General features: G+C 38.3%; 2 protein-coding genes across 2 annotated transcripts in view; both read right to left on the bottom strand.

Annotated features, from left to right (window-relative positions):
- Positions 1–13,698, bottom strand: part of LOC129726199 (uncharacterized) — a 239,184-nt gene extending 225,486 nt beyond the window's left edge. Inside the window, exon 1 of the mRNA XM_055682933.1 lies at positions 13,317–13,698. The gene's annotated coding sequence lies outside the window, so the exon portion shown is untranslated. The remainder of the gene's footprint in view (positions 1–13,316) is intronic.
- Positions 13,699–15,811: 2,113 nt separating this feature from the next.
- Positions 15,812–21,335, bottom strand: LOC129724128 (vesicular inhibitory amino acid transporter). The gene is made up of 5 exons (XM_055678772.1): positions 21,175–21,335; positions 19,891–20,307; positions 19,660–19,825; positions 19,474–19,597; positions 15,812–18,120 (listed from the first exon to the last, which is right to left on the bottom strand). Exons 2-5 carry the CDS (start codon positions 20,105–20,107, stop codon positions 16,936–16,938), a joined length of 1,692 nt encoding a protein of 563 aa, XP_055534747.1. The 5' UTR covers positions 20,108–20,307; positions 21,175–21,335; the 3' UTR covers positions 15,812–16,935.
- Positions 21,336–23,281: the final 1,946 nt, after the last annotated feature.

Here is a 23,281-nt window from a genome sequence, read left to right as displayed (position 1 = left end):
AAATGTAAATGTCCCCACTACTGGTTTCTATAGGGCATCCGAATCGTTCCAGGAGTGGCCAACGCAATCTACATTCAGAAAGGGTTCGCCACAGAAAGCAGAATCACGAAAAGCAGAAGCACGAAAGGCAGAATCATGAAAGGCAGAACTTTATGAACGTATACACAAGGCAGAATATTTCAAAAGGCAGAATTTCGAGGAGCACACGAAAGGCAGAATCACTGCAAAACCTGATTCACGATAGCCAGTGCGTGATGACAAATTTGTGCGAATCCTGGTCACGGTATCAAAGATGCTACTCTACCTTTATTATTTAATATTATTTGGTAACCAGACATAATAACTGGTCACAAGCAATGGCCAGTTTTGATGGGAGGTGCAAACCAAGCCTAATCATTAGATCCGAAATGCGCAAACTGGTTTGGCTCAGGTCCGAAAGACTCCCACGGCATCGCGGAGAGTAATTTTTCGATGTAAGGTATAACTTACACTAGTCTCAACAGCTTGTTGGTTATAATTAACATAAAACAATTCATGCGGCGAAAACGCATAATCGAGATCAAGGAACCGAGGCGGCACAAAGCCGCCGTGGTTTCCGCGGTCCGAGCCGGCCGCCGACCCGCCATCGGGAACGGCAGCCTCTCGCATACAAACAACTGATCTACTGGTTTTCTAGGATGATTCAAACAGGTTTTCTTTTCCTTAGTTAAGTCAGTACGAGTGGTAGCGAGTAAGGACAGCATACACTTGGACAATAGAATCGGCCAAAGGCCGCGAGTGTGTGTTGTTAAAAAGAAAATAGACCATTTTTTAATTCTGTCATTTGTTATTCTGCCTTATGAAATATTCTGCCTTTCGTAATTCTGCTTTTCGTGATTCTGCCTTTCGTGATTCTGCCTTTTGATTTTCTGCCTTTCGTAGGAGACCCATTCAGAAATATGTCTTTTGGGTGATTTCTGATTAAAAAACGATAGAGGTGTCGCACGGTATATTTTGATGCAAAAATGTAAATTCTCCCACAACGGGTTCTGGATGCCCCAGGGTGTTCCGTAAGTGGCCAATACAGCCTATGTTCAGAATTATGTCTTCTGATAGGTTCCTGATGAAAAAATTCCCTAAAGAGAGAGGTGTAGCACGCATTTTTTTTATGCAAACAGGTGAATGTCCCTTACTACAGGTTCCTATGGGGACTTCCGGATGAAAAATAGTCATTTCTCGACGAGTTCTTGGACGATTCTGGATCTTGATTAATCATACGTTTTAAAGTGAGTCAAATAATGATGATAATAATGATTTAAATAAGCATTTTTATCGGGTAACCCATTACCAAATTCATCTAAAAATTAGCAGGTTTGACATGCCTACTGGAACTCAGGATATTTCCTACATCCGGTGACCTAGGTGACATTTGTGGCCAAAAAATAAACTTTAGAACTTTTCCACTTCAATGGTGTTTGATTTATTAAAACTGAATAAGATTTGGGACAGCTACAGCATTTCAAATTTCTTCGAAATTTTACCTATCCTTGTTATTTTGACTATCCCCTATAGGTCTCCTCGAAAAAGTCCCCATGCCAAATTTCGGCTTATTGGCACTTCGGGATGTGTAGCCTCAACGCGGTTGAAGTTTCAATAATATGATCGAAATTTTTGACATGAAGTTATCGAAATCGTGTTTTCTTAAATCAAATGTCTTAGCAATGCATAAAACTTCAAGATCTGTTTTTTTTTCTCGAAGATTTTTTCAGAAAAATCGGCTTTCTGTCTTCCCATTCGAAACCCTATTGACTCGACGATTCATCCATTTCCAAAACATTCGGAATAAAAATAAAGCTCGCTCTTATTCAAGTCTCGTTTGCTAGATTGATTTTATTGAACAACTTCTGAAATTTTCTTTCTGCTTTTTTCTAGCTTTCCATTTCTTGGCTTTGAAGACTTTATCGCTATTCTCTTTTGTTGCCTACTAATTTGTCTTTTGCTGCCATGCGGTTGTCGTTGTTTCTCCCGTGGAATACGAGGTGTCTAGTATCAGCACTTTACTCTGGCAAAGGAATGTCGGGAAAATATACTATTTCAAACTAAGTAACAGAACCTTGCATCAAATGTCTGTGTAAGGAAATGGAATTTGGTAAATGTACCTTGTTATGTGAATGTACCAGAAATTTTGTATAGGGACTTTTTCCGAAAAGCCAAACTTTTGCAGGGTGGTGACTCAATTTCCAAAAATTAATTTCCTGATATTCCCTGATGTTTCAATCATTTCTCCGACTATTCAGAATTGAACTCTTACCAATAAATAAAACAGTTTAGCTTTGCTTTTGCTAACTTTAATCTTGATCCAGTTTGATTAAATAAAAAATAATGATTACACTAATCGACAAAAGTGAAAAAAGTTGACCCAAAGCATGAATTAATTGACTTAGAATATTATAGTTTTTTAACATTCCTATGAATTATCGTCCCCCTAGTAAATGCAGAAGCGCATCAAAGTGCCGCCGAGCTCGTTGCTTCTACGTTTGGAACCGGAAACTTGTTTAAGGGTCTGAAAAAGTTGTCTTTGCTAGTGTTACGGTTTTTTTTTTTTGAATAACGGTTCCGGTACCTCCGGTCAACCCCGATATCGCCTTCCTGACGACCACGCGTCAAGTCGCGGGGAACACACTCAGATATGTAACGATCCTCTTCCTGCTCGCATTGTCCCGCTAACGGATTGTTGAGGTATAGAGAAAAATCCATTGAATGCCGTTCCCGTGTCATCCCTCTCGCTTCTTTGGAATCTGTTGGGTAACCCTCTGGGACTATCCGCTCGACGCACGGAGGTGCAGTCTGGCGTGAACCTTCCAACCGCACCTTTGCCAATTTCCTTACCAAACTCGCAATTCGCTTCAGGAGTGCCTGGTCCTCTGGCTGTTTTGGAGTTACGGCTGGGTCCCGATTCTTTGGAGGCTGTTTCGGATCTGCACCACGCGAATACCATAAGCTTTGTTCGAAACCTCCCGAATGGAGCTACCCAATTCCCGTCGCATTTCCTTTGAGCGAATATCATAGGCTTGATTTTATCCGTTCGCATAGCGTAATGGATCAATCTGGAAATGACCCGCTCATCCATGCCTCGGTTTAACCTCTTCCCTAGATTATACACCTTACCAGAGATATAGTCAATTTTCTGTTCAATGGTATATGGTAGGGACAGTGGCAAATCGCGATTTCGCGGAAGCCGCGAATTCCGCGAAATCCAGCATTGGCCGTGAAATTAGTAAAAATCCGCGAAATGCCGCGAAAACCAGCAACACGGACAAATCTAAAGATTAATGGGCACATCGATGGCAACGGGAGGCCTTTTTTACGGAACCAGAAAGATGTCGCTCCTACATAGTACAAGTAGCAAGCATTTTTGCATTTTTAAAAATACGCGACAGTGAGATTGATATTATAATTTTGGTAACTTTTCGGAACGCGGACGGTTTCTTGAACTTTTCCGGTTGGCAAATAAATATTTATCGATTCCCGGAAACTTGGTAGATGCGGAATGCAGCGTGAGTCAGATTGACTTGAATAATTCGTGCCTTCTGACATCAAAATAGGATTGAAAACAATTTGACACTGTAGTCTGTATTGCAAAGAAATCTTGAATATACGATTAATTTACCGTATATTAAATCAAATAACAACAGTTTTTTATTATTTGATGTTGCACTTTATTTGACGTTTTCTAAAGAAAAGGTTGCCGCGAAATTACCGCGAATTTTGAATACTCTCTATTTTGCCACCCGCGTATATGGAGACGGATAGTCCCGCTTTTCATGAAAAAGCTTTCGCAAAACCCGATTTTTTGTATATTAGCATCTTTCTCTCCGAAAAAAAGCAGGATGTCAAGAATGGCAAACATTTTCATGAAATCTGGACCAGAGCTGCCAGCAAGATCAGGAGACTGTACAAAATCCGCGGAGACTGTACAAAATCCTAAGGGATCGAGTTAAGCACAAAGTAGGGAATTTTTACATCAGTGGTGAATAATGAGTTTGTGAACCATATCCCATAGTTATGACATGAATAGTCATGTAAGAAGAACAATGCTTTGTGAGTGTTTTATTACACTTTATGAATGTCCAAATCGTTGCGGATACAAGCCTTGAGTTAGAAACTACTAAATTATATGCTAACAATTTGTCCAAATTACGACCGCTTCTCAAAGTTATTTTTCGTTCGAATTCTCCTGATGTTTTAAGATTGAATCGAAAACCTCATCCGAAAGTTCGTTAGCAGCAGAGCCGGATTTACGATTATGGGGGCCCGAGGCCCAGTTTACAGTGGGGGGCCCAAAATAAAACAAACCCGTTTTTTTATCGTACGAGTTAAAAACATTTATTTGTTATTGAAAAGTTACCAAAAATTTGCTAGATTTTTTTAAGAGGTTTTTTGGCAGAGAACTTATTAATTGGATAATCAACATTCAGCTCCTTCATGATTAGTCAGCCTATACACCAGAGAGACGCCGAGCCACTCACCGTTAAGGCAGCTGTCAACATCAAAACGGGCGATCTGTATAATTTTGCATTGCCGTTATCCGTTTTGATGTTGACAGTTGCCTTAACGGTGAGTGTCTCGGCGTCTCTCTGGTGTATAGGCTGACTATTCATGATATTGTACTCTCAACTTAACAATGCTAAGTTTGACAGCCTTTCACTCTTCATAGTCGTACGCAACCTATTTTCAACAAGTTTCATCTTTGAAAAAGACCTTTCTCCAGTTGCGTTCGAGATCATTAGGCTCAAATAAATCCTTAAATAAAATAATTTTTGCAAGGCACTAACGAGTTTTTGATTTTTTTCTTCATGTAATCATCTTTTTTGAGCTCCACTTTGATATACGCGGGGTTTTGTGGTGACAGCTCATTTTGAATAAATGTAATTATAAATTCGGTTCTTGCCCACTGTTTATAGCCAGATCTAACTGTCGAATGATTTGGACCAGAGGTTCCAGATGTTTTCGAAAGATGTCTGCAACTGCTCGAAATCCGGATTTTTTTTCTTGATTTCTGAAAAAAACCTATCGCAATTTGAAAAAAAAATGCGATCCGCAGGCAAAAATTTGCACACAATTTGAGCAAGACTGCGCAAATATAAGGCTACGCTGGCAATAATCTACAGAAACTAGGAAAAAACTACACACATCTGCAGGTCAATAAAATCTGCACACAGACTCTTAAAATCTGCATTTTACAACGCAAATCCGGTATCCCTGATTCAGACAAGTAAACTTATTTTCGGAATCAAGAGCAATGCATTAAAAAAACTTGTGGATTATGTATTTTCTTTCCTGCTTGATCTGCCATGCGCGCTGGTTCGATTCAAATGGTGTGTTAATGTGTGTCATTCCAAGTGAATCAAAGGATCTTATGGATGTAGTTGTGATATTGGCGCTCGCGAAAAAAAAACACTGAAGAAAAATTTCAGATTGAAATGGTCTGTTCAAATTTTCTTGCTGTAAATTGAACTTTTGATTGAATCTCATTTTTGATAGAGAAAAGAACTTTTTCTCGTTTTGTGGGGCCCCAAAAATGTGGGGGCCCTGGGCCCCCCCTTAAATCCGGCTCTGGTTAGCAGCATGAAAACCTATGAAATTCTTACGCTTGTCTAGAATGCTAGTTAATCACGAAAGCATTAGCATATGACTCGCCAATTTCGTATAATTAATATCCGGTTTGGTGAAACGATGGTATCGAATGGCGTGCCACGTTAAGCACAGATAGCAAATAAACGTGGGAAATCACAGCGTGAAGCATTCTGGCTAAAATTTGCTGAACGCTGCCTTTTAATATTCACCCATCTGACATCTCGCCCTCTTGAAACGTATAAAATAACAATTTATGTATGCTAGCCGGTGATTATTAATACATTTTAGTTTTTGGGGCTTTTCTCGCGCCTGCTTGAATAATAAACGATCGATTATTAATTATGGCAAGAGCCGCGAAATTATTAGCAGATTAAAATTTAAGCACGGTAGCGTGATTGGCTCTGAGTTGGTAAGCTCTGGAGTGGAGAGAATTAATGGTGGGTATGCTAACGAAGACTGTTGAATTTTATTGACATTTTGACACCCGCAGTGGCTGTTGATAGAAAAAAAAACAACACTGTGGTATGCTTCAGAACCAGTACGAATGACGTAATAATGATGTGTTATATACGTCATTGATGAGTTTTTCTACAGTTTTGTCATCGTTTATAGCAGCGGTTCTCAACCTGGGGTACGCGTACCCCTGGGGGTACTCGGAAGCTTTCAGGGGGTACGCGAAAGAAAAATCAGTAATGGCGGACAAAGCAATTTTTCTCTATAATACTTCATTTGTTGGTCAATCTAGCCCCTAAAACATGACCGTAGCAATCAAACAAGCTACAGTTTAATTTGAAACCTTCACTAGACAACCACAACATGATCTACCATTACTCTCTTCCACTCGGCATGAACATTCCAAGCCAGGGGGTACAATCGATATGAAAAATATCGCCAAGGGGTACGCGGACAAAAAAAAAAGGTTGAGAACCACTGGTCTATAGATTACGATATTTTTGCACATTGTCTTTGGAAATGAGCAGTCGAGTGGCCGTGCGTTTACTTTAGCACAAAATACATTTGAGCTGTATGGAAATGTTAGCCGCCTGTGGAACTTACTGAAAGCAAAACGTAAAAAATAGCATTTGAGAAACGAGAGTTATTAGTTATTAAATATGATAAATTAAAAGGACTTGGAACAAGAACATATGGAGTTCGCCCACTCGTTATTATCCGCAGGGTCGACTGAGGAGTAACTTTAAATTACTCATGCTGTATTTCGTGAAAAATATAAATATCGTTTAATCACAGTTCTTGAATCAATATTTATTGTTTATTCTTACATGATGTTTACGAAAAAAACAAATTTCATTTGTTAGTTTCGAGACAGCCATTCCGAGCTACACACTGACGAATGTTTTGAAAAGTTATCCCAGATTACCGCGAGTTTTTCTGCAATTTCCTTTCAAATTCTAGTAATTAATAAACTGCCTCAATAAATAGAACAAGTTGTAGTTACTTAAGGGGCAATAAAATTAATAGCACTAGTAGTGGAAAAAAGAGCTTGAGGTTGAAATAGAAAGATTTTAATTTTCAAGAGGTTTTCCTATTCATACAAAAATTCAATTACCTATTGTCCTGTTTAAATCGAATAAGTTTTGATCTTATTGCGCATTAGTATTTCGAAAGCTTTCATCCATGCTAGTACAAATAATCGAGACAATACTATTACCAGTAAACATTTCGCACTTAGTTTCCGAATTCTGCAAAATAAATAACAAGTTTGTCTGACGAGTTCGATAAACTATTTGTTTCTCTCAAGTTGTCAAAAATGTGGTAAACCTATGCGTTAATAAATACTTCTCGTCAGTAAATGAAGCTGCTGAGATCTGCATATGTATCCGCAAGTGTTACAAAAACGTGGATGATTGGGTACGAATCAGCGCTTATTTTTTTTTTTTTTAAGGGGGGATTTGTTAGTAGCTTAAGTATTTATGATAAATATTAGTAAATAATGAGTATGTGTGCCCAATCACAAATGGTGACTTCTCAACACTGTTAGAAATTTGTAATTTTAATTGTTAGGATTTGTTTGCTTTCGCAATTAGGACTTATCATTTGTAGGGATTTAAACTTACTTGTCAGAAAAGGGGAAGTAAACTTACAACTAACTTAATTGCTACCTTATTGGCTATAAAGAGAGCTTATCGTAGCAATTGAGGATTGCAACGATTTTTGTCGAAAATTGTTAATGATTTTATTTGACATAGCTTCTAATGGTTCAACACCAGTAAGTCTATGTAATTCGAGTGTACCAAACCAAGGAGGACGCTTCAAAATCATTTTCAGAATTTTATTCTGAATCCTTTGGAGCGTTTTGTTCCTTGTTGAACAGCAACTTGACCAGATCGGTACAGCATAAAGCATTGCTGGTCTAAAAATTTGTTTGTAAATCAAAAGTTTGTTCTTTAAACAAAGTTTAGAATTCCTGTTAATGAGAGGATATAAACATCTCGTATATTTGATGCACTTGGCTTGTATACTCTCAATGTGCTCTTTGAAAATAAGTTTTTTATCATAAATTAGTCCCAAGTACTTAACCTTGTCGGACCAACTTAAAATAACCCCATTCATCTTGACAACGTGATTATTGTCTGGCATGAGGAAAGAAGCCCTAGGCTTATGCGGAAAAATTATCATTTGAGTTTTAGAAGCATTGGGAGAGATTTTCCACTTTTGCAAGTAGGAAGAAAAAATATCTAAACTTTTCTGCAATCGACTGCATATGACACGAAGACTTTTTCCTTTTACGGAAATGCTTGTGTCATCGCAGAACAATGACTTTGTGCATCCTGGAGGCAAATCAGGAAGATCTGAAGTGAATATGTTGTACAGGACTGGACCCAAGACTGAACCTTGAGGTACACCTGCTCTGACAGGAAATCTATCAGATTTTGAATTCTGATAGACAACCTGCAGAGTTCGATCAGCAAGATAATTTTTTAAAATTTTGATTAGGAAAATTGGAAAATTAAAAGTTTGCAATTTCGCAATCAAACCTTTATGCCAAACACTGTCGAATGCTTTTTCTATGTCTAAAAGAGCAGCTCCAGTGGAATAACCTTCAGATTTGTTAGCTCGTATCATATTAGTAACTCTGAGCAATTGATGAGTTGTGGAATGCCCATGGCGAAATCCAAACTGTTCATTTGCAAAAATTGAATTTTCGTTGATGTGTGACATCATTCTGTTAAGAATAATTCTCTCAAACAGTTTACTTATTGAAGAAAGCAAACTGATTGGTCGATAACTTGAAACTTCAGCTGGGTTCTTATCCGGTTTTAAAATGGGGGTAATTTTTGCATTTTTCCATAATTTGGGAAAATATGCAATTTTGAAGCAGCAATTGAAAATTTTCACTAAAAAATCCATTGTGCTCTCAGGGAGATGTTTGATTAGTATATTAAAGATTCCATCGTCACCAGGTGCTTTCATATTTTTGAAATTTTTAATAATTGATTTAATTTCATTCAAGTTAGTTTCAATTAAATCAAATTGACGTGTGACTTCATTTTCAATTGGACTCACAAAATTCAAATTTGAGTTATGAACACTCTCAAACTGCTGAGCAAGTCTTTGAGCCTTTTGTTCATTGGATACAAGAAAACGTTCACCATCTTTTAAAACTGGAATAGGCTTTAATGGTTTCTTAAGAATCTTCGACAGCTTCCAAAATGGTTTTGAATATGGTTTCAATTTTTCAACTTTAGTCTCAAAATTTTGATTTCTCAGAAGAGTAAATCTATGTTTAATCTCTTTCTGTAAATCTTTATAAATAGTTTTAAAAACAGGGTCACGAGAACGTTGATATTGACGTCTGCGGACATTTTTCAAACGAATTTTCGTCAATTATTGATGAATCAAATTTCACTTGAGCCTTTGGAACAGAATAATTCCTGGCATCAACAATTGCACATTTTAATGCTTCCACAGCGGAATCAATATTCACTTCGTTTTGCAAATCAAGCTCATTATTGAAATTTCTTTCAATATGAGTTTTGTATCTTTCCCAATTAGCCTTGTTATAACTAAAAACAGAGCTCATAGGGTTTTAAACTGATTCATGTGATAAAGAAAAAGTTATTGGAAGATGGTCAGAATCAAAGTCAGCATGTGTGATCAAATCACTACATACATGACTTTGATCTGTTAGCACCAAATCAATTGTTGAAGGGTTTCTTACAGAAGAAAAGCATGTAGGACTATTCGGAGACAAAATAGAATAGTATCCTGAAGAACAATCATTGAATAAAATTTTGCCATTGGAATTACTTTGAGAATTATTCCATGAACGATGTTTAGCGTTAAAATCGCCGATTATGAAAAATTTCGAACGATTTCTGGTGAGTTTTTGTAAATCACCTTTAAAATAATTTTTTAGCTCGCGTGTGCATTGAAATGGTAAATATGCTGCGGCAATAAATAAAATCTCAAGTTCAGTTTGAACTTCAATTCCCAAAGTTTCAATAACTTTCGTCTCAAGATGGGGAAGAGCACGATGTTTGATTCGGCGATGAATAACAATTGCAACTCCACCGCCGGAACCCTGAATCCTATCATATCTATGAACCACGTAATTGGGATCATATTTTAATTTTATGTTAGGTTTCAAAAATGTTTCAGTAAAAATTGCAATATGCACATTATTTACTGTTAAAAAATTAAAAAGCTCATTCTCATTGGCCTTCAATGAGCGAGCATTCCAATTTAATATTTTAATTGTTTTATTTAAAATCATTGCTAAATTTTAAATTAGAAACAATTTTAATAGTAAAATTTGTGCCTATTTGAATGGCTTCAAACATTGATTTTGCCTGCAACATGGCGTTCATAAGATCGAACATTGCCTGTTGCAAAAAAGAAAGTTTACCTGCCGTAAAGTTGACATTAGAAAAAATATTTTCGGTAGCAATATTAGCTGGAGTAATAGGTGTACAATTATTTTCTAGCGTGTTTTGCTTACCCATATTAACGGTCATTTTCGAACTACCAACACTAGGCGGTATAATGTTCGAACTACCTGTGACCTGTGCATAAGTTAAACGGGTATGCAAAGGAGTAGGTAAACTATGCGTCACTGGTACGCTTGGAGAATTTTGTTTTGAAGTTGGTTTTAATTGAGAAATTGAATTTTGTTTACCTTGCCTTGCCTTAACAATTGCTAAACGGACTGGGCATTGATAAAAATTTGACATATGGTTGCCGTTACAATTCGCACAGCTCATTTTACTCTCTTTCACAGGACATGTGTCCTTTTTGTAAGAAGAGTCTCAACAATTAAGACATTTTTGGTCCATGTTACAGAATTTGGAACCATGGCCATAACGTTGGCAAGTACGGCATTGGGTGATATGCTTTTCACCTCCGCCATACTTCCTATAAATTTCCCACTTTACACGCACAAGGGAAATTCCAGTTCTCTGACTGTTATCGCCTCGTGATTTTTGTTTCATTAGAATTACTTGGGTAGGGGCTATGCCAAGTAATTCTGTTAAAGTAAGTTTGATCTCATCAACGGTTTGATCGTTGGTGAGACCTTTCAAGACAACCTTGAACGGCTTGGCATTCTTGGTGTCATATGTAAAAAATTTGTACATCTTGTCAGTTAAATACTGAACAAGACGATCACGACCCTTTACTGAGTCGGCTAATAAGCGGCATTCACCTCTACGGCCAATTTGATAGGTAACTTTAACGTCAGAAACAAACGTTGAAAGTTCCTTTTTGAATATATTAAATTCAGAAGAAATGGTTACCACAATAGGTGGAACTTTCTCCTTTTTCAAAGATTTTATATTTTGTATAGTTAATTATTTATAACTTCCATTTCACCAGCTTCTTGCTCAGGCAAAATATCAAAAGGATTGTCACTACAGACACTCGAAGTGTCAGAAAGAGATGCCTCTTTTTTCCTCCCCGCAGCGATGCGAGGTTTCTTTTTCCGTCCAGCCATTTCAGGTGATACGAAAAAAGTTAAAACAAATGTTAAATTCAAAAGTAGGTAGTCTTGAGAAAGACTGATGGGAAATAACTTTCAGGTAGTCTTTAAAAGACACACTGACAAAACACAAACTTTGAAGCTATAGGCAGTCAAAGACCAGTCCACAAGCAACCGAAAAAACGTCTGATCTGTAGGACAGTTCAAGACGCACGAATCAGCGCTTATCCTGGTTAACGATGTGGGCTCACGAAAATTGGGCTGTAGTTTGATTTTGTGATGTTTCCGAGCACTCGATCACTATAAAACAAACTTGATTATTTGGCCCTTTCTACAACGTCCATTGTCACACGCATAGCTAGCTTGAGACACATCATAACTACGACTTGCAAAAACACGCTTGAATAGTAGTATATATTGGCATAAACATTGCATCTACCACGTAATGTCTTAATCTATTAATAAAAATTGTCAATTATCTATTTTTAAAAAGAACCTATAAATAATCTATTTTGAAAAAAGATTCATTAAAAAATGTGTAGCTAGTAGTGAATTCTATATCACGTGTTACTGCTGAAACGAAGTCATATTTGAGGCAGATGACTCGTTACTAAACTTATCACTGCACGTCAGTCTATTATTTGGTGACGTATCAATTAAAACTCCTAAAAAATTTAATACTTGGCAAAGTTTTGTGCATCGAAATAGTATGTTACTTGCAGATAAAGATATTGAACAATATCTAAATCTCAACTACCGTGAGGCGCCCTAATTCTGCGCACTTCGCATCAAAATGTTGATGCCGTTTAGTAAAAAAGGAAACATGAGCAGAAAGTTGACAGTTTATATATAGGAAATCATTTCTAAACGACATTTTTGAAAATCTGCTTTTAATTAATATTTTTTAATATTTTAATACAAAGTGCGCAGAATTAAGACCCGCGCAGAATTAAGGCGCTTTACGGTAATTCAAATCCATCAGAGTGTTTCTCATAAGTAATCCTCATTTTAATCACATTTAGCCTCAATTATAATATTATTATAATTCAACCGGAGGGGTGATTTTTTCCTAATTTTCTTGTCGGTTGCTCAGAAAGCACCTATCGCAGAACCAGTTCCACACGGTTTTGCCTATCCAAGCACAAAAAAAACTGACATGTACACAAGCAGGTGTAGAATGACAAACAAACTCGCAGTTGGTTTGTAGTGCAGGGCGACAACTATAATACTGCATCACGATATGCTTCTCGTGACCATGTGTGTCGCATTCCACGAGACGTTGCGCTGATTACGATTTTGCTTGATAACCAAATTAAACTTTGCTTTGCGATCTCACTTGGCTGCGGCAGCTAGCAAGTAAACCATTTATCCATTGAGCCATTACAAACTCACCCGATCAATGCGAATACTAGGGACGAAAATCAGATCTGCGCGTTGATAGCTTCCCCCGTTCCATTGTGAGACGGGGATACACACAAATTTAATTCAGGGTGGATGCTGCTTATGCTCGTCTGTTTGGCTGGTGTACTTGTGTATGTGTTTGAATTTTCTTTACCCCGAAACACCACTTGCTGATGATCAAAATCTTTTCTTTTCCATCAACTATGGTGCAATAATCGTTCTATTACAACTATTTATAGCATCTGTTCGGTGGAGCTGATCAATGATAACTCATGTCGCAAAATAAAAACCACAAATCATTTTCTTACCTAAAACAGAAATACTGCATTAGCATATTAACACGGAAATTATCAACCAAACCTACCTGTAATAAAATGATCCTTATTTGTTGGGCAGATTATTGCATAAAGCATCAAGTTTGAAATAGTTTGCACCAGTTATCTTGAAAATCAAAAATTGTTCCTCCTCCCAGAAATGACACCCTTCCAATAAATCACACAATCAGTGTATCCACTTTTCTCCGGCACACAATCACTACTTTTTATTGCTGACAAACATTTCCGAAAATATGCTGAATTGAATTTACGATACAAACTTTATTTCGATACACAAGTAGGAGAAAAGAAAACATTTACTAGTTTGGTAAAGCCAAAACAGTTTTTTTTCTTCGCGACACGCACAAAACTGGAAACGGCACAAAACGACGGGGCTGGAACAACACTGAAGTTACAGAGCAGCAGCCGAACGTATACGCAGAGTGCAACCTACACCTTCACAGGCAGCGCAGGGATAGTTAAAATGTCAAACTTATGGTCACGCACACACTTTCGCGAAATGTCATTCCTCACCTGCGCGTGACGAGATGGTGACGACTGCGCGCATACTGTAACAGCCAGGTTTGTAACTTGGATTAATTCCAGTGTTGTTACACTAAAGTCACTTTTTACGCGGGGATACGTGCCGCGTAGAAACAAACGCGTAAATTCCGGAATCCGCGTAAAAAAACCGCGTAAACTGCGGAATCCGCGTAAATTCTGCAATCCAAGTGAAGAGAAACCGAAATCCGCGTAAAAACGCATAAATTCCGGAATCCGCGTAAAAAAAAACCGCGCAAATTCCGTGAAAGAACCCGCGTGTCACCTCTTTCCCCCTGGGTGTCACCCCCACCAGGGGTGGCATTGCGCAGCTCGATTCGAACGATTTTCGCTATTTTCGAGGTCGCATACTGCCAGTTATGCTTTAAGCTTAAAAGGAGCTGTCATTGTCATTTGTACTGCGGCTCATCTAACCCGAAAAGTCGAAAAAAATACGAAAAACGAAACTTAGCGCCCCCAGCCATCATTTAGTTTTGTTCGAGTTGCTCGAAACGAAATGCGCAATGTCACCCCAGGTTGCAGTGACATCATTTTGTTATCAACAATTCGAGAGGAAAATGATACAAATTGGGGAGGACGAACATGATGTGGACCCACCAACATTGGACTAGGTGAAGAATTCCAAAGAGCTGAAGAACCATGAAGCCGCTGGGAAGGACGGCTTACTTAGTTCAAAGTCGGGAGCGGGCAGCTGTGTAGTGCAATTCACCAGATTATCCTAAGGGTATGCCCAACAAATAATTGGGCTGAATAAAACAGCTAATAATTTCAAAATAGCTGAATAAAGTCTGCTTACAGGTGAAACGGATTGCCAAAATAGCTATTAAACAACATCAATTAAACTCTTAACAAACTGATTGAGTAAATGCTTCTTGATGCTTCCAAAAAAACATTTTTTGGTTAAATAATAATGCATGGTTAAATAAATAATGCATTGCACCCGTACATCTATTTCCAGTTTATTTTATAACCAGTTTTACATTGGCTGTATATATACTGAATTGTAGCTGAACAAGCGCTTCAGCATTTGTATGACGATTTGTGACGTTTGTGAGCGTAATTTGCACTCTACTCCTCCCGGTGGCGCTCTACGGACATTAATCGTTGAAGTAGAAGGTAGCCGATCGACGAGCGCGGCGAAGATAATATTTAGCAGAGAGCCAGATAGAAGTAAAACGACTTCGAGACAGACTTCGCACGCGCTGGATGTGTGCTGTCAACGAGGATGCCAGAGTAATGTAAGGGGAGACTGGAGGAAAGCAGCCCAAGACTGAATATTGTGGAGGCGTATCCTGGATCCGGCATAGGATCTCAACGATCTGTCGCCCTAAAAGTTAGCTACTATTAGGTGAATTTCGGCTGAACTAAAGCTGAATAAGCTGGAAATCAACAAAATCGTTTGTTGAGGTTACTGCAGGTTTTCGAAATCAATATCACCCCAAACCCAACTAAGTAATCAAAGCAAAAGTCTAAAAACACGTTCGTTCTTCAATTATCTTTAAGGGAAACATTGAACAGCAAACCTCATCACACTCATTTTGGTTAAAACAAAAATCGACAAAGACTTTGAAATGATCAAGTGGCGCACCAGTGTCATTAAAACAACAGGCGAAATTCGAATAGTGATCTTGAAAAACATTTTCTACAAATTACGTAGTCAACAAAATTCCATTAAACAAGGAAAAGGCAAGCTGGATTCGTTGAGTTTTCACGAGCTTAAGATTACCCAACAAACCAAAAAATTGTTCATTTTTAGCTTATAGAGCTATTATTAAGCAGATTTCGGTTGAATTGAAGTTCAACAAACTGTTGGAGCCGTTCGGGAAGCTGCGATTGTGAAACACATTGGAGAAATACATTTCAATAGTCGTATGCTGGTATTCCATTGGATACCTTGAAGATTGCAGAAAATCGGATGAGCTATTTTCTAGTTATGCATGACATTAGGAAAAAAAAAGAAAATGAAATTAAGTAAAACACACTCTGGAGTCAACTAACTATATTTATTTGGACACCTATAATTTTACTTTTGAATACAGTAATATAATAAGTTCATGGGCTTCTCGTAACGATTTGCGCTCGAATATAACACAGTGAAGCTGAAATCAATCGCAATAAATTAGTTATAATATACATTACTTAAAAATGCCTCACAATAACTTAATAATGTTCTTATCTCTCTAGATCTGGAAGACGGTGGATTATAGTATGCTTTTTAAAGTTTCAAACTGTTTTTTTTATGGAAGACATGATTTTCGATATGAGTCTTGGCAAACGACTATAGTCAATTCAAAATATCGAAAACATTCCAATACTTCTAATGACTGTAGACTTGTAACACCGTTTTCTTTTATTTGTTTGATTTTGCGCTTGTTTGTTTCTAGTGTTTTTTTCCAGTTTGCTATCAATTACAATAAGGTTGATAAATATGATTATTATCATTCAAATACGTTCCGGTTTGATTTATTGTCAATACACGATTAATTGATTCCACTTTCTTATCTTTGTGTTTGCGTAAGTGATTTCTGTCTTGCGCTCTCTATAGTAACGATGTTTAATTTATTGCATTTTTGTTCATTATATTTTGTTCAAACCATCAATTGCTAGCTATAAGCATTCGTATCATTCTGTTGAATATAATTTGTTCGACTGAAAAGATCTCCTTGACAATCTGTGGAAGACAGTTGGATTAACTGAGTCTGTTTCATTGACTTCTGCTCTGCTATACTTGGGAAGACATTGATCATCTGGCTTCAGTTTGTGAATTGAAGATTTTTCTGTCTTATCATTAATATTCCGTGCGTAATTTCTAAAGTTCTAAATATAATATACAATTGGTTTTGGATATGTCTTACTGGTAAATACTTGCAATAAAATTCCATACGATAGTTAATATTCAACTAAAACAATAGATCATTTCCCGCTAGGACGATGGGTCTACTGGAATTCTAATCCGTAAGTTGTTTGCGGTTTATTCACTGTTTTTAGAATTAACAACTATACATAACTGTTGAATTTGCGTCAACAAATAAAAGCATGCGCGAGAAGCAGTGGGGGTCGTTAACAACATGTTAATTTTTACAACGCGCTTGTTTTACTTGTAGCTACTTAGAATGGAAGACCAATTTCGAACGCTTTGATCAAAGCGCTGCCGGAGTCATAGATTCCGACGACGCCGAACAGAACGCCCAGAAATATGATAAAGTAGTTGTATGCTCGCTCCCGCTGGTCCAGCAGATGACCTTTTAGTTTGAGATGAAAGTAACATGGCCAAATGAAACTCAACATCGTACCGGTGAAGCTTCCGATGAAACCCATTAAAATCGAAAAGTGTGGAATGAAGCAAGCCATCATGATGGTACCAATGATTACAGCTAATCGCCAGGCCAAGCCCCAAACCTTCAAATCACCGTCCAGCTCCCAAACTACGGGGAAAATTGTTTTGGGTTTTCCACGGAAGAATGCACGCTCCAGAAGTTCGCATGCAGCAAAATATGGCAGTGGATAGCTTAGAACCGCTTTGATGACCAAGCAGAAGTTTACCAGACCCTTGAAGGCAGGTGAGTGCAAATTGTTCGTAATAACTTGTTGAGTATCATTTTGAAATGTCAAAAAGCAGATGTAGCCAAAAAGAGCCTTGAAGGCAGCCGCTGCAATATGCGACCAGTCGAGCATCCAGTTGAATTTGGAACGGTCCTCCATGTTTCCTTCCAGTGTCGGTAAAAAGATCTGCGACGTGTAGGAGAAGACAATAACACCAAGCGAGATTGGAAAGTTCTCAAAATCCATTCGCCACTTGACCTTACTCCAGCCCCAATCGCCGATCTCCAGCAGACAGTAGCCAACAATGATCGCATTGATCAACAGATGCGACATTGTGCACCAGAACGACAGCAACGAGACATGGTGGAGCGACTTGAGAAATGCCAATGGTAACAGGAAGATACCGCACAACATCATCCAGGAACGGCTATCGAGAGCTCCATCGGGGAACGATCCGGCCATCAGATCACCGCAAACCACCACGTACAGAATACAGGTCATTAGAAGTTCGATGATTTGCGCTATACTCACCACCCGTGCTCCGACTCTTTTGCCGAAACATACCTTAGCGATGGCTACGTAGCTATCGCGAACACGTGTTGGCTCCCCGGTTTGCGGATCCGGTTCGTACAGACATTGAACCAGAATCTTGCCCGTGTAACAGCAGATGTGTGCTATGCCAACCATAGCAATGATGGCCCAGTAACCGCCACGCAGTACCGCGAAAGGAAGCGAGACGATGAACATGCCCTGTAGAGAATAGAGCACAGTTGGTGAATTATAACAAACTATTTGAAGAATTTCGCAAATAAAACTTTTGAAATAGTTGAGAAATCTGTATTACCTGTATGGAATCAATGTGCTAGCTGTAAATTTGTTTGTACTTAGAATACTATGCTTAATGATTGTTTATAGACTTTTATAGTGTTGAATGTGATTAGGCTGTGTCGTGAAATGTAAAATGTTCTCATAAATGACTTAATTAAGATAAAAAAAAAAGAAAACACAAGCTAGTAGAAGTAACACTTTGAGCGATTTTTTTATAAAACCATCGTTCTCATGTTTGTTAGGTGAGCTCGTAGGCTCAAGGTTACAGAGTCCGCATTGACAAACGAGTTAGTTTAACGAGTTTTAATCTTAGTAGAATCAGACCATTCGATGTCAGAGTCAGAGGGACTTCAACGCATGGGTTTATTCTCAGGCTTAGGTTTAACCCTTCCCTTACGCAAATTTCAAAAAAAGTTAGATCCGACACACAGTTGAATGAATACACCATTTTCCCAGGCAATTATAAATGCCGACGATTGGCAAGAGTATCCAATGAGGCTCGGTATAAAAGAGCAGTACATTTACTACGTTTTAAAAAGTACCCTTCCTTTCCGTAACAGTCGTTAGAGATGCAGGGGTAACGGTCTCTGGCAACAACGATCCACTTCCTTTCTTTCTTCCCTGACCGACCATAAGGACGTAGCCGGCGGCGCCGTTATCGATCTTATACAAAGCGGAAGTACATTGAAAATGTTATCCCAATTAGCCATATTACGGTGGTTCTTTTGTGCAATTTCACCAACTCGAAGAGGCAACTATGAAATGTGCGGTCGTTAAGACCGAAGCTTTGAACCAACAAATACGATTTGAATCATCAGCCTAGCATTCAGTATCAACCAGATTTTGATTTGAAACAGCTCCTTATTATGTAGAATGTTCCTAAAGTAAACCCCACGAGATTCATTCCAATTCGGATTTAGATTTTGTGTTTATTCGACAAAGATTTTGCATCTAACCTGACATCTGTTAGGACGACTTTTTACAAGGGTGAAGTTTTGTTGATAGTTTTTACAACATGTACCCGAATCTTTGTTGGTGCAGTGATTAACTTGGTTAAAGCATACAGAAAGTATGTTCCTTATACTCAAATTAAATTATACATACTGACATTTGGAGAAAAATGATTGCACTTTACCATGAATAGTCGCAAAGCGGCTCGGATCGATACAATACTCGTAACGCCACCTTTTGTAAAATTCTCAAAACAAGTTTGTTTCCCCAATATATTGTTTGAACCTCATGGATAGAAAGTAGGTACAACTAGATAATCCTCACCTGAATTGCGTTTGTAACATTCCATGCCGCCTGATATTCATTGATTTTTGCCCCTCCTGGTGCCTCTCCCTCGACTCCACCGGCAAAAGTACTGTCGGAGCCGAACGATTGAACGCTACCTTGCCTAAAATCGGACGAACACATAAAACGTTTATCTCGCAGTGGTCTTCCAAGCAAAAATTTTACCGTGGGTAACCGCCAGATTGGTAACCATTTTCGAAATCTCTCGGCTGATTGAAACCCGTCTCCTGGTACTGACCAGCGGGCGCTTGATCCATTCCCTCCTGATAGTAGGCTTTCGGGTTGGTGAACGGATTCAACGGGTTCATTTCGGTTGTCCCACCAGTGTCTCCTGTACGCAAATTAAGATAACTAATTAGCTATTTCTTGAAGGATCTAGAGCCAGCAATGTTTTACCATCGGATTCAGCAAAGTGGACATTTTGTGGCCGCGGGGGAACCTGTGGGGGTGCCCGCATGCTACCACCCGGGGCAACGTCTTCCCCACCGGGTTGCTCGTAATCGTTTTGTTTATTCTTCGACGGAATGGTCTGACGGGCGGTTTGTAGGGCCACGTTCAGTACATTTTTCACCGGTGGCAGAGGCGTTGAACGCAATGCGTTTAGGAAAGACATTTTGCCTATACAGCCTCGTAATCAGCTTCTTATTATAGAATTCTTACAGTACGCTTAAATAAGTTTTTTTTTCACTAAACAATTGCACAGTTGGTTTAATTATCACTTGTTGTTATTTGTTTGGAAGACTTGTAGTGATTTTTACTGATTACGATAGTTTGATTGTGTACGCCTCATGCGCTGTTCATGCTGGTGAATCTCTGGTGGAAAAAGTTATTTAGAAAACTCATTACTAGTGCTCCCCAGAAAATGAGATTTTAATGTAGTTGCAATACAATTCCAAGTATGATAATTATTGATTGAAAAAAAAAACTGTCCAGCCATTCAACACAACACAATTCATTTACCCATTCCCGGCGGAGAGAAATCAGCTTTTTTTCTCGAAAAATGACTTTTAAACTCGTATTAATCAGCGACTATATGCACAATTCACACAAACTGTATTGCATATTGTCTTTTCTCTAACCGTTAACACAGTTTTATTGTTCAAAAATGCGAGTATAATTGTTAAGATACAATCAATGTTTAGATGTCAGGTGATGCCATACGGCATCACTCGCCTGGAATGGGTTAATATTATTCTTTACGTTCAAACGCTAATTTGGAAATCTAATGTTTTAGTAAATCTTCATCAAAGTTTTTTGAAATGGTACGTACAATTTCACGAATACAATGTTTAGTGCATTGCTGGTAGATAAAATATTTCTTAATACCAATTTTGCTTAGAAAAATCGCTGTTTTGAAAACAATTTTCATGTTGCTTTATGTTAAGATCGATTTTCCTTTAGAAAGAACAATGTCAAAACACGTTCCAGTTTCTTGCAGACTGGAGCACTACTACTAAAAACGTTCATTAGAGAATAGCGAGAAAACACTCTCCCAGCATCAGTGAAGGCGACAGGAAAAGCATCCCTCATCTCCAGCGCACGAAGAGAGGAATAGCTAAAAAGGGGGAAAGGGTGGAAGATTTTTTCCTTCACCAGCGGAGTATGGGTGCTGTGGTTACGAGTCGGAAAATTGCACTTTTGTCTACTTAGGGGAACACTTCCTCACGATTCGATACTTACTTTCTGTTCCGAGATGGAGGCGGAAAACGATTTCCTCGTTTACACTGGTGGAAACAAACCGCAGCAAGGTCCTTTTTTGGGGGCGATGTTCTGGCACGACGTGAACACTACCGATTACAGTGCCATTTTGGAGGAAAATGAGTGCTCTCGTGATGTACTAGGCTGATCACACAGGCTTTTGCGGAAGAGCCTACAGCAGGAAGATGAAATGACAGAGGAGATGCTGAGCTAGGATAAAATATGGATATTTAGATATATTTGCTGCTTGAAGTGGCAGTTGGAAAGATGGTTTAGTTGTGTATTCACATTTGAATTTCTATTATAGTTTTGGTTGGGAAGTGTGTTAATTGTACTGTATTAAAGTAATAAAAGTGAAAAAGGTCGCATTTAATGCAATTATTTATTATGCATTTAATGTAGCGGCTAAAAATAGTTCAACAATGTTAGACGTATGATTTTCCTTTGGGTCTGTTTTCAGCAGCAAATGTGCCTAGTTATCATCTGAAAACTTCAAATCGCGTGTACCACAAACGTTTCTTTAGTTTGTTCTGTTAGTTTTCACAATTATACCAAAACTTTCGTTTTTTAATCACATAAAAATAATGTAGTATATTCAAATTACTAACCTCCGCGCAAAAAACCCTCAGCATTGGGGTCAAGTTTTCACGCGACGATCCATACAATTTGATAAATTAATTACTTGTGCATTTTTTATCGCGATTTGATTAATTATCATGGTTTTGTACCAAAAAGGAATGATTATTATGAAAAATTCCTCATTTTGAGCTGAGTAACAGCTTTTGAAGTTTGGACATAATTGCCTAAAGAAAACATCCACCATTTTCTGTAACAAATGACAAAAAACATGACTAAAAAAAAACATGAATTGAATTACTGGCGATTGAAAATTTAAATAAAACTAACACGATTCTTCTATAACATTTCTTCAACTTATATCTTTGTAAGACGTGATCCTTTAGTTTGACTGAAAGGAAGGGGGCCTAAAAATCAGTGGATCCCCGGGCTCCCACAATCCTAAATACGGTCCTGCGTATAAACTAACATCCAATAAAACAACATTCATTGCTCTCTTTACTTCCGGTTAAATATGTTGAGAACAATTTGTTGTTGATTGTTTCAAAAGGTACAAACCTCTCCGCTAATACCAATAAAATAAATCCGGAAGGATTGTATTGTGACTTGACATGACGTAAAATCAGGGTGGCCACACTCAAAATCAATTTTAGATTTCCCCCTTTTCCCGATGATATTTCCTGAATTATCTCGATAGGGAAAGCTTGTGGCCTTAGGCACAGACAAGCAGACGTACCACTGCATACAAAATTCTCAGAAAATTGTGGTTCCGGCTAACTTGTGCGACACCTACTGGACATATTCCGCAAAAGATAAACTTTTAGCTTTTCTGTTGATTTGGCAGCACGGTGCTCCAATACTGTCAACTGAGTTAAAAGGAAAAAGCACATCAGCGCCACCACCGATGCGGCGGGAATATTCCGTATAACTGAAACTCATTTGAAATGACGGTTATTTTGATCCACGGAAATAAATCTCGTGACACGTCTGTTTGTCTGTGCCTTAGGGTTTCAAAGTTAGCTTTGATATTGGATCTCATCATGACTTCAAATTTTAGTAGAATCAGCCCGTTCAGTGTCAGAGGGACTGTGCATGGGTTTATGTTCAGGCTCCCTCCCATCCCCAATTTTGACCCTTCCCTCACGCTAAATAAAGTCAAAGCCGGTCTCTGGCACACGAAACCGACCGTAAGAACGTAGCCGGCGCCGTTATCGATCTGCACAAAGCGGTAGCTTACTGAATGTACAATTCAAAGAAAGATGGTAAATAAATCCCAAATTAGTTATCTTACATGAATTCATTGTGGCCAGAGATGCCAGATGTTTTTGAAAAATGTCTGCAGCTGCTCGAAAAACCGGAAATATCTTCTCGAAAACTGAAAAAAAATTGCTCGTGATTCGAAAAAAAATCGCTCGAGTAGGCAAAAGTCTGCAAAAATCTGCACACATATTGAGAAAGTCTGCGCAAATGTAAGGAGACTCTGACAAAAATCTGCAGAAACTATGGAAAATCT

The sequence above is a fragment of the Wyeomyia smithii genome, chromosome 2 (genome assembly GCF_029784165.1).
Source record: "Wyeomyia smithii strain HCP4-BCI-WySm-NY-G18 chromosome 2, ASM2978416v1, whole genome shotgun sequence".
NCBI lineage: Eukaryota > Metazoa > Arthropoda > Insecta > Diptera > Culicidae > Wyeomyia > Wyeomyia smithii.
Note: the sequence above shows the minus strand (reverse complement) of the source record. Positions and strands in the feature narration are given on the sequence as shown.